This window comes from Chionomys nivalis, chromosome 19 (assembly GCF_950005125.1).
Source record: "Chionomys nivalis chromosome 19, mChiNiv1.1, whole genome shotgun sequence".
NCBI classification, from domain to species: Eukaryota; Metazoa; Chordata; class Mammalia; order Rodentia; family Cricetidae; genus Chionomys; species Chionomys nivalis.
The window spans coordinates 13472115-13484369 of NC_080104.1; the positions used below are offsets into that span (position 1 = coordinate 13472115).

General features: G+C 44.3%; 1 protein-coding gene across 4 annotated transcripts in view; it reads left to right on the plus strand.

The window, feature by feature from the left end:
- Runx2 (RUNX family transcription factor 2) overlaps window positions 1-12255 on the plus strand; it is a 237946-nt gene that overhangs the window by 11700 nt on the left and 213991 nt on the right. For all 4 annotated transcript variants that reach the window (XM_057794690.1, XM_057794693.1, XM_057794689.1 and 1 more), the window contains exon 3: window positions 5817-5921. In XM_057794690.1, coding sequence (XP_057650673.1) covers window positions 5817-5921 — 105 coding nt within the window. The remainder of the gene's footprint in view (window positions 1-5816; window positions 5922-12255) is intronic.

Sequence of the window (12255 nt, forward strand, 5' to 3'; positions counted from 1 at the left end):
TCACCCTTTTTTTCTGATCAATTTGACTAGAAAGTATAGCAGAGTGATAGTATACTTTGCAAACCCTCAACATATTTATTTAAGAAACTTCAAAAGGAAGCAAAGGGTGTGTGCTGTTTTACTATATTGGCTTTCGGAGTTTTGGCTGGTTTCCCAAATAGCAATTTTTATATTAAAAAAAAAAAGACAGACTTAACTGCTTGCAGACTTTTCACGCATGGAAGATGAAGGAAGCCTCTTTTGATGAAGTGTAATTATGTCCAAACAGGGCTGACCCTCCCCCTATATTTCTTATGATCTTAACTGAAGAAAGTAGGATTTTTCCTTTGAAGCAGCTGGGACGTGGTGGAGGATCTGAAGTGCCCCAGTCTGCTGCCAGAGGCAGGATGGAGAAATTGGTCCAGACTTGTCTTCGAGACCGGGGGAGAGGGGGTGCATGTGGAGAGAGAGGGTGGAGAGAGAACGAGAGAGAAATTGATTTATCACTAATAATAGATTTTATATGACTGTGTTACTTTGAATGAGAGGAAGCAATAAGATTAAGCTAAAATGGAGAGAGAGAGAAAAGACAGAGACGGCTCTGGACGAAAATGAGTCAGGTTTTCAGGGGCAGGAAACCCTCAAGCCTGACCTGCTTTTTACAAGTCTGTCCCCAGCTTCCTCTTTGATTCTCACAGGTCTTCATCTCTGTCTCTAAGTCTTCACCGCATGCTTTGCCCAATGGATGGATTTTTCTCTCCCAACTTTACAAAATGTATCTTCGATGATGTTTAAAAGATAAACAAAACAAAACAAAAACCAAGCTCCATAAATATTATGTTTCTTTTAACCTTTTCACTCGTGGAAACATAGATTCTCTGAAATTGAACAAAGCATCCAAGTTTCCATTCGTTCTTGCTTCCTAGATCATTGCAGGATCCGACACTAAAAAATGCCTGAGATAAAGTTCAGCATCCATGAAACTGGCATGAAGTCATGGTTTTTAATTGTCTCTTCCTTTTTCTCCTTAATATTTTACACAGAAGTGATTAAAATGTCTTTGACTACTCCTTCTTCTCCTCCTTTCTCTTCCTCCCCCTCCTCATCGTCACCCTCCTTTGGCGTGCTCCCCCCCCACTCCTTATCCATCCTCCTTTGGTGTGCTCCCCCACCCCCACTCCTTGTCCGTCCTCCTTTGGTGTGCTCCCCCACCCTCCTCTCCTTGTTCGTCCTCCTTTGGTGTGCTCCCCCACCCCCCCCCCCACTCCTTGTCCGTCCTCCTTTGGTGTGCTCCCCCCACCTCCACTCCTTGTCCGTCCTCCTTTGGTGTGCTCCCCCACCTCCACTCCTTGTCCGTCCTCCTTTGATTTGCTTCCTCTCTTTTGACATCAAGCATGCTGCATTTAATTTACAAGCCTTATAAAGCATTTCCAGTGCACAAAGCGTGGTGTTTTGTCATTTTAGGACACAAGCCTGTTTGCAGTCTGGCCCTTCCTGGCAGCCTTTAAGGCTAAATTGGAAATATCCTTCAGTGACAGCCCCTCTACGTGTCTAGGAAGTGATTTGACCCCGGGTAATAGCGCAGGATGAGTTTCTAGATAAAACTGTGAATGATATAATTAGCTTTGCCTAAGCAGGATTTGGATTTTGTGTGTCAGAGGGGGATGAATGTGTTTGCACACGTGTGTGTTGGTACCCGTGCCTGTGTGAGCACGTGTGGAGGTCAGAGGTTGATGCTGCAATGGTGTGTTCAGTCTCTTTTCCACTCTTCTGTCCAGACATGGTCTCTCATGTGTGATTTTGTGTGTCAGAGGGTGATGAATGTGTTTGCACACGTGTGTGTTGGTACCCATGCCTGTGTGAGTACATGTGGAGGTCAGAGGTTGATGCTGCGATGGTGTGTTCAGTCTCTTTTCCACTCTTTTGTCCAGACATGGTCTCTCATGTGTGATTTTGTGTGTCAGAGGGTGATGAATGTGTTTGCACACGTGTGTGTTAGTACCCGTGCCTGTGTGAGCACATGTGGAGGTCAGAGGTTGATGCTGAGATGGCGTTTTCAGTCTCTTTTCCATTCTTTTGTCCAGACATGGTCTCTCATGTGTGATTTTGTGTGTCAGAGGGTGATGAATGTGTTTGCACACATATGTGTTGGTAGCTGTGCTTGTGTGAGTACATGTGGAGGTCAGAGGTTGATGCTGAGATGGTGTGTTCAGTCTCTTTTCCACTCTTTTGTCCAGACATGGTCTCTCACTGTGTCAACTAGACTGGGTGACTCTGTATCCCATGATCCTCCTGTTTACTGCCCTCCAGTGCTGGGGTTTCAGGCACACATTGCCACCTCCCCTTTTAACATCGGTACTAAGAATTTGACCTTAAGTCTGTTTTACTCACTGAGCCACCTTTCCAGCCCAAGTAAGATTTGTTTTAAATATCATCATTAGTCTCAAATTAGTGGATCATCTGTAGATGGTTTCTGTCCACCACAGCCACTGTTAACAATGGAGACATGACTCTGTGGCTAAGAGCAGTTGCTCCTCTTCAAGATGACCAGTCTGGGTTTGATTCCTAGCCCCCACATGGCCATTCACAACTGTCTGTCACACTAGTTCCAGAGAGATCTGATGCCCTCTTCTGACCCCCAATGGCATTGGGCATGCACACAGTGGACAGACATATCTGCAGGCCAAACACCCATGCACACAAAATTATGTAAAAATTGCAATCCTGGAACTATGTATCACTGATCTCTTTAGAAAGTGGAATTTGGAAAACTTTTTGTTTTAAGTTAAGGAAGTCACAAATGCCTACATAAACATTTGACTCAGGAATGCATTATTATAAGGTGAACTAATTAGTGAGTCAGGTCAGAATTTCTGGAAGTTTCTTCCACACTGCATACAGGGGCTAATCAGAAGTGCAAAGAGCATGAACTAATTAGTGAGTCAGGTCAGAGTTTCTGGAAGTTTCTTCCACACTGCATACAGGGGCTAATCAGAAGTGCAAAGAGGGTTTTCTGGCTATACTTTCATTGTGAAAGTACAATTTGAGGCTTAGGAATCGACTCTGGAAGACGACAGATGGCAACTTTCCTATAACCCCACTTCTTTTAAAAGGAGGTTCTTTTTTTCAAGATTTTATATATTTACTCACGAATACTTTTTAGATTTGTTTTATTTTGCGTGTATGAGTGCCGTGACTGCATGTGTACCCGTGTACCACATGTATGCTTGGTGTCTAAGTGGTGAGCCTCCATGTGGGTGCTGGGAATCAAACCCTGGTACTTTGCAAGAACAACAAACACTCTTAACTACTGGGCCTCCAGTCCTAAAGGCATTTTTAAAGGGGAAAACTGGTTCATTTCTGAGTATTTTGATGCTCAGAATTTTTGTATCTGGTTCTGTTTCAATATGAAGTGTATTTCTCTGACTTTGAGAGGAACAAAGAACTTATTTTCCAAGCAGGTTGTAAAGGTTCACAATAGGAAAGCTTCCCAGGACAGTCATGATACATTCACAGGCATTTTCACTAGCAGGTCACGCAGAGACAGTAAGGAAGAGCACACCATAGGCATTCTTGATGTATTAATATTGGCACCGGGGATGCTGTCTTCCAACCATGGCCTTTGGAGCCACTGCTAGAAATGTAACCCCAAGTCTGTGGACCACTGATCTCTTCTAGAATGGTGTTTTAAAATGTCTTAATGCAAATTAGCTTTGAATCCGGAGACTTGGCCATTGTTTTGAGTTCTTAATCTGGGACTCCCACTCAAGTTTTTGATCTCCATTTCTGTTGACTTTGAGTTTCCTAGGACTGGTTTAGACTCCTGGCTGTCTTAGTCTTCTGGCCAACATTAATGTTTACAATAAGTCCTCTGTTCTGTACTGAATTAAATTACTTAATTCCATGTAATATCTAGTATGTAGTAATACAATGTGAAGCATCAGTAATACTGAGAGATAGACAATTTTATCCATTACTAATCTATTTATATTTGTTATTTCCTGGGCACAGGGAGCTAATTGGGACACACCTAGAAGTAAGTTACCTTTTTTTTTTTTTTCATATTCTATGGTAAAATAGGGAAAACTTTTTATTTCCCTCTTCTTTCTTCTTATTTCTCCCCCTCCCTTCCTTCTGTTCTTTCTCCCTGTCTTCCTTCCTTCCCTCCCTCCTCTTCCTTTGGCCCCTTCTTCCCTTTTTCTTCTTCTTTTCTATGTGGGGAATTGAACCCAGGGCCTTACACACGCTACCCATCTCTATCTCCTGGTTACATATCTACCCTAGATATTTGATCTAAGGTCAGAAAGATTTGAGTTTAGTTCCCAACTTTCCCCATTCATTAACTGCAGGACCCTGGGTAAGTCACTGAGCTTCTCTGGGCTAAGGTTTCCTTCTTCGTGAGTTGGGGTGATGACTCTCACTTGGGAAGGTTAAGTGAGGTTATGTGGTCGATGTGGCTGGAGCTTAATAAGTTTCTAATCAATATTCATCTGTCTTAATTCTATCCCCACATTCCTGCCTTGCCTTCTTTAACCCCCTTAGCTATGGAAAAGCAGTCGAGAGTCTTAAGACTATCCACACACAGTAACAAATGATATGTTTCTTAACCAGATTTTAGGAACTTACATGGTCTGGTTTGAAAAGAAAAGCCATTCAGTAGATTTGACAGTCAAAGACCTGTTCTCCATTAAGCCTGGTGCATAACCTGTTCCATATTAAGCTATGAAAAGATTGTATTAAACTTCACATTGCTACATATTGTCTAAGATTTGTGTTTTGATTTAGTACTCTCAGCTTTCAGTAGAAGGGGGAAAAATCTGACCGAAAAAACAAAGCAACACAAAAGGAGCTTTTTATCAGCTCCAGGGGCAGACGCCCGGGTTCTCGGCGCAGCCCGCTGCTGTTTTATTGAGTCACTGTTTCACGCCCACCTCTTCCTGTCTTGTAACAGTCTGCAGTTTTGACTATCTGACATGACTAACCATTGCAAATCTAACTGATTACAACTGTCAGTGAGTTTGTAGAACAGAGGGCAGTATCTTCTGGAGAAAGCGGACATTCAGATCTGTGACCACACTTTGCCCTGCCCCCACGATTCATCACTTTTAGCTCATTAATTTGAGGCATCAGAAGGAAGGAATGTATCACTGCAGGAAATCTCTTCCAAAAGTAAAACTTCGTGCTTAGCCAAAACTAAGTTACTGTAAGTTGCTTAGATTTAGTTACTGCAAGATTTAGCTCTGAGATGTGTGTTAGGGCAGGCGTGAGCTAGGAGGAGAAAACTGTTCCGTGATGAAATCATATACCACAGGCGCGTTAAGGCTGGGACAGAAGACCTGGGCTCCTGTTGAAATGATTCCCATAACAGCTTCCCTCGCTCATCTTCTTGTGGTTCATTTTAGCAGATGTGATGCTAAGGCCATGTGAAGTAAATAGCATCACCAATGGTAATTTCTCTCAAGGGGTCATGACCTGATCCTAAATAAAGACTTCTTCGATTGTCAACCTGCAGGCAGGGTTGTGTTCCTGATGTTGGAGAAAGTGGAAAAGTAGAGCAGCCTCTTCAAGTGGCTCCAGGGTTTTGTTCTCACTGTTGAGGAGATTACTGGGGAGTGGGGTGGAGGCTTCTTGCATAGGACCTCAGGAAAGATTCGGATCTTAATCAGGAACAAACTTAGAAGTGTTCCTAAGTGCGTTTTGGGTCCAGCGGAAGGATTCCTGATTGGTTGCTCCCTAAGAGATGATTCAGTGAAATTTGGATGTCAGCATATATTATTGTAGGGTCATCAATGCCAGCCATTTATAGTTACTTGTGTTTTCCCTTCTTCCATCTGCAGGCAAGAGTTTCACCTTGACCATAACAGTCTTCACAAATCCTCCCCAAGTGGCCACTTATCACAGAGCAATTAAAGTGACAGTGGATGGTCCCCGGGAACCAAGAAGTAAGTACCTGCCTTTCTGTGGTCAATGCTAATGGAGTTTGTGGAGACCCTGTGAAGCCTTTGTTCTGAAGGCCTTAGTCCCAGGCCACTATGTATTTTTAGGGAAGAGCTGTTGATAGAACTTAACAGCTTCTAGAAAACCAAAGGATAGCGCCACTTTCCTCACAGACTTGCTTAAGGCTTTATGACGCTGGGGAACAAGCAGATAGCTACTCACCCTGGAGACATTCAGCTAAGAAACTCTGCTCATCCATTCTGTGCAGTGGGCAGGGTCGAAGGGACCAAGGAGGCTTAGGAAGAAATTATAAGGTTAAAAATCTTAAACTTAGGCAAAAAGCATTTGTGTGTGTTTCCCATGGCCCAAGAATGCGTTTTAGCTCGCCTACTCAGTTCCCTTTATAAAGAGCACAGGGCTTAATTACAAAGAATTATTTGCAAATGATAACTTGCTTCATTGTTACAACACTGTTGCACGGTCATTTTCTTCTAGTAAGTGTTCTAGATAGTTCCTTGTAGCAGAGCGATACAAACCAGGTTTAAGTTCACGTTGGCTTCTTTGTTTGTCTATCCAGAAGGTTTATCCAACAGTCAGTTGAAGGTAGTGTACTTCCTCTGTCTGGGGGCCAATATTTGTTCTCTTCCTGAATCTGAAGCAGATCTGACTGGCTTCCACCCCGTGCTCCTGCCACCCACCACGTTTTGAGCAAGCTTGGCATAGCAGCATTAAAACACATTTGCAGAGTAAAGGTTATTTGAAGTTGAAGTATGAAGAGTTCTGCGCCATATAATATGATATAAACATCATAGCAAGCTCGGCCTTTGCTGGCTGAATATCTTGGAGTCCGAGGCATTGCTTTTAGGAAGTTAAATGTGACTTATGATGGGGTGGGCAGCTGTTCGAAATTCTAGGATGATTCCCCCACCCAGATAGTGAGGATGGGCTCCTTCCTTCCCCCAGAGTAAGAGAGGAGGTCTATAGAGGCAAAACCTCTCTCTATACCTCCTGCCTTTTAGTGAGGGGCTCATACAGTAGCCCCCATCCCTTTTGCCTCTGTCTTTTCTACAAAGGCCAACTGCTTGCCTGAGTGACCAAGGCTTTCTGGCCCCAAAAGAAGTCTGTGAGGTTTGGTCCCCCTCCTTTCCTGTGTATGGTCTTTTTCCCGATTTCTAATGTTGGGTCAGTGCTGGCCCTGTCTCGTCTGGGAATAGCCTATTAAGTGGTTTGGTTCACATGTGGTGTGTGTGAGAGCTTCCAAATCTTAAGTTTCAAGGGTCAGAGGTCATACCGCACAGGGGAAGAGATCAGAGCAAGGATGTCTTGGCTAGCTAGGGCTTTACTAGTCTTTTCTGGATTGCCATAAGTCAGGGATGATTTCTTCTGACTTCTAACCATTACCTGACAAGCTCTTGAGTGGAAGAAGTGTTGCATAAGGCAGCAAATAGCCTTTTAATATTTATTCAACACTACTAATATTTGCCTTTGAAACATGGTTCCTGCTCATCCCAGCAGCTTTCTTCTGTACACAGAGAAGCTATTATCGTGTGTGTGTCTGTCTGGGCGTATGTGTATTTCTAGTGGAGATGGGTGCGTCTGAGTTGGTGGTTCGGGGAGAGGCAGGGAAGGGTTGGTGCTGCCCCATTCTAAAAGAGATTGGAAAAGGTGAGCAGGCTGGTAGCTTTGCCAAAGCTCCTTCTGATTCCAGTGTGGATGGTAGTATCTCATTTCAAAGATCTACTGGCCTGTGAAGACAGACAAGTGCCCTGAAGGCTGTGCGGGTTTGGAATAGTGGATGCATGCTGCATATGTGATCTGAGTTTGTGCTTTGGGTAGTACTGAGGGAGGGTAGGAAGTAGACACAGATCTGGCACAGCAAGGCCAACTATCTTTGTAGCATTCCTTTTTCTTTTCTTTTCTTTTCTTTTCTTTTCTTTTCTTTTCTTTTCTTTTCTTTTTCTTTTCTTTTCTCTCTTCTTCCCTGCTGCTCCCCCACCCCCCCACCAGCCCTGGTTTTTTGAGATAGGATTTCTCTGCATAGCAGTTCTGGCTGTCCTGGAACTCACTTTGTAGACCAGGCTGGGCTTGAACTCACAGAGATCTGCCTGCCTCTGTCTCCGAAGTGCTGGGTTTAAAGGTGTGCGCCATCATATCCAGTAAGCTTTTCTTATAAAATGAATATTGTCTGAAAATATGATGACATTCTGACCCCCTTCACACACGCACACGTGCATACACACACAGACACACACACACACTGTATGGTTACTTGCCTGAATGTAGGCTGTATCTGGTATCAGTAACTAGTTCAACCTACAGCTTGGACTCTGTTGGGTTCTATCTTTCTACTTGCTCTTTGTCACCTGTCAAAAGGACTTGACTATGTCGTAAGGGTTCCTGCAAAAGCAGTCTAAGCCAACACACAAACAAGTAGTCACAAGTATATTTAAATAAAACTTTATTTGCAGGACCAGAGAGATGGCTCATCAATTAACAGTACTAACTGCTCTTGTAGAGAACCCTTGTTTGGTGCTTAACACTCACATTAGGTGACTCACAACTGCCTGTAACTCCCGTTTCAGGGGACCTGAATCCTTCTGCTTTCTGTAAGCCCTTGCATACACATGGTGCACATAGCTCATGTAGGCACACATACACACATGGTGCACATAGCTCATGTAGGCACACATACACACATGGTGCACATAGCTCATGTAGGCACACATACACACATGGTGCACATAGCTCATGTAGGCACTCATACACACATGGTGCACATAGCTCATGTAGGCACACATACACACATGGTGCACATAGCTCATGTAGGCACACATACACACATGGTGCACATAGCTCATGTAGGCACACATACACACATAAATAATAATAAAGATATCTTTATAAAAACCCCTAAGCTTTTTAAAAACCAGTAGTGGCCATATGTGACCAAAAATATAGTTTTCCATCCCTGCTTTAGATTTCAAAGTGGTTTATTTTATCAACCTTCAAAAGAGAGAGGTTTGCATAAAAGGCTTCCCTAAACAGAGAGAAAAAGATAATCAGTACAATTGATTCAGTCGCCTTTCCTCCCAGTTGTAATTCCTGAGTGGGCTGTGACTTGCCACCAAAGTTGCATATTTCTCCTTGTTACTTGAGTGTCATGAAAACGTCCAGGACTTGGTGTTATTATTCCTGTTTGTCAGGGGTCTTCCCTGCCCTCTCCTTAAAGACCTGTGTATATATTGAAATCATTGTTTCCAGAGGCCCAGATGACTGGATTGGGACACATAATGAGCTCACTGGTTGTGTCTGTCACACTGCCTGGACTGAAATCCCAAAGCCAGCATTGCTTAGGTGTCTGCAGACACTCATATTCCGTAGCTGTCATTGGCCTCATTTTTCTCATTTTTTAAAGACTAATGCAAAATACTGTCTTTCATACCAGTTGCTTCAAGAATGTTAGGCGATACATGGTGTGTAAACTCGGCAGTGTGGTAGCTGGCGTGTAGTAAGTGTTCATCAGATGGTAGCAATTGCTGCCCTGTCACGAGTCTGCTGCAGACTTGTATGTATGTGTCCAGGAAACAGGTGCCGCAGAATCTGCTCTCTACTGTGTTGTTTTTTTCTTGACTGAAACTTTACTTTTACATGATTATGAATTACACTGATCCACGATATAAGTTATGCTCTGAGAAGATGTTTATGTCACACCCCCCGGGGAGAAATGTGCAAAACTGATGAGCAACACTTCTCTGTGCTACAAACTCCCAGATGGGATGCTATGTGACACCTCAGTCCCACGTGGAGGCCCTACTTACCAACACATCTGCCAAGACTTGCTGTTCAGTCCAAACTGAAAGGGTTCACCCTTCCGTGTGTTTTCGTCTCTGGCAGCTGAGCCAGGACTGTCGCATCCCAAACAACTCCCTTTCTTAATATACACATCTGGCGTTGGCAGTTTGGACTCACTTCATAAGAGCACATGATCATCACTCATTACAAGATTAAAAAGTACCCCATGGCATCATTGATGTTTTTCAACTTTGATCTTCTGCAGTTGTGATTCATCTCAGTTATAAAACTTCCCTTTAAAGCAACATAGCCTATGCCTGACGAGGACCTTCATCTTAAGCAACGTAAACATGAGAACGGCGCACGTTCTTCGCAAAATGCCGTTTCTTTCCTGGGCCCAGCTTATCATTTTAAGACATGACATCATACTTAAGATCCCAAATTTGTAAGTCTTGTACAGAGGCACGGAGCTTTGACCTCCTGTTGGCAAGCTAGCTTTGAGGAACAAGTGCCGTATGCTCGCCAGCAGGAGAAGCCAGGACAGTGTCGGCAGCCGTAGTAATGAGTTTGGATTTCCAACTCTTTTACACATCATTTCCGATTAGGATCCTTTGGTCCGTTTATGCACTTGCCTCCAACTCCAGTCTGGTTTAAAGGATTTCTGCAGGGATGGGGAAAGCAGTTAGCAGTGCCATGTTGTCTATGAGTGGTTCTGAGTTAGGGAAGAGGCCTGACGGGAATAGATACAGACGGAAGAACCTGTAAAGGTAAGTCATTCTAGCTAGAATCATTGGGCTGCATCTTCTGACCTGACCCCATGCAAGGACAACACCTATTTTTTTTTTTTTAAAACAAGCATTTCTTATTATTCCATGGGCTGGACAGAGTTTAACTGGAGAGTAGTTTCTTATGCTGTTGTGTGTGGTCTAACATGTGACTGTCGTCAGATGGGGACCAATACTGGGCAGTCCACAAGGGTTTCATTCCTGTGTCTACTGCTTTGGCAGGGACCCCAGAAAAAGGGTCTTCCCTCCCTCGTGTGACTCTAGGGCCTCTCCAGAAGTTCTCACCAGCTGTGACTGACTCCCTGCACGGCAGTTCAGGGCTTCTGAGGGTGCAGAATAGGGCTGCCAGCTGCCAGACCCTCTTAAAGCTCAGGCTCAGAGCCTGCATGGAGTTGCTTCCTCTACACTCTTCTGGTTAAATCAAGACACAGGTGAAGCCCAGATCGAAGAGGAAGTGATCACACTCATTACAGTGATGATGCAAAGGCATGAGTGACAGGTGAGTGGTTCACCGAACCACCTGGGTGATGATGGGCTTGCACACGTGACTAGTTGCGGAACACCCTCCTGCAAGGTGGGGGTGGGGTGGGATTGTTTTCAAGGGTTCATAGTCGGAAAGACCCCTTGACTTAAAATCAGGGTTATTTAAACCTCTATGGAGAGACTGCACCTTACAATCATATGGTGCTGATGTTAATTGGTAGATTAATATCAAAGTGAGCCACATCAGTAGCCATAGGAAAGAAGAAGAAAACGATGTTACAAGCCTCGCTTGGTAACAGTACCCTGTAGCAGAAATGTCTTATGAATCCACAGAGAACCTGTGGTTGGAAATCTTGTAGCTTACGTATCCAGTCTGGAACACTCTGACATATAACGTGTAATATGTGTAAGTGAACCTTTAAGCACTTCTGGGTGTTGAACTTCCAGGAAGTAAAGTACGTGCTCTCAAAAAGACGTTAACGATGGCCACGTCTATGCAGCATCACTTTGCTATGGTTACCTGCTCCAGATAGGTTGAGAAAATGGAGAAGCCCTGCCTTCCCCACAGTGTTCCAACCCCTTTCCTGCAGGTACAGGGCACATGAAGGCAGCGTCTCTGCTGGTCTCCTCAGTGTCTGGGAAGCTGTAAGGAAGCACAGGGTACTTTGTACCCTGCTGGCCCCACATACAAAACATCCACTTCTCCTGTACACAAATTTTCACGAACAAATTCAAAACTCTCCAAAGAGGTGTTACTCTTTTGCATTCTTTTTTAAAGATTGATTTTATTTATGTGTGTGTGTATGTCTGTGCATGGGTGTGAGCACATGGGTGTAGGCATTTGAAGAGGCCAGAAGAGGACGCTGGGCCTTCTGGAGCTGGAGTCACTGGGGCTGTGAGCCTCCCACTGTGGGTGCTGGAAAACCCAAACGTGTTCCCCGCCAGGAGTAGTCGGTGTTCTTAAGTGCTGTGCCATCTCTCCAGCTCCTCCTTCATAGTCTCGAGACATGTCTGGTGGCAGCACTTTTACCTTCCTACCCTGAAGTAGCATCTCACTGTTCTCTGCTGCTATTCCAGTGAGTTCTGGGACTGTTTCCCAGGCCTGTGAGGGTGGGGAGAGCAGAGAGCTTGACATTTTCTCTTCCTCGTTCCAGAGAACATCTGGGGTTGCTCACTTTTTTCCTGCCATTCCTTTGTATCCTCCTTGAGCTTTATATGATGACTGGCCATGACTTTTGCTTGCTTAGCCGTGGTAGAGTAGATGACTCCTTAGGGCCTG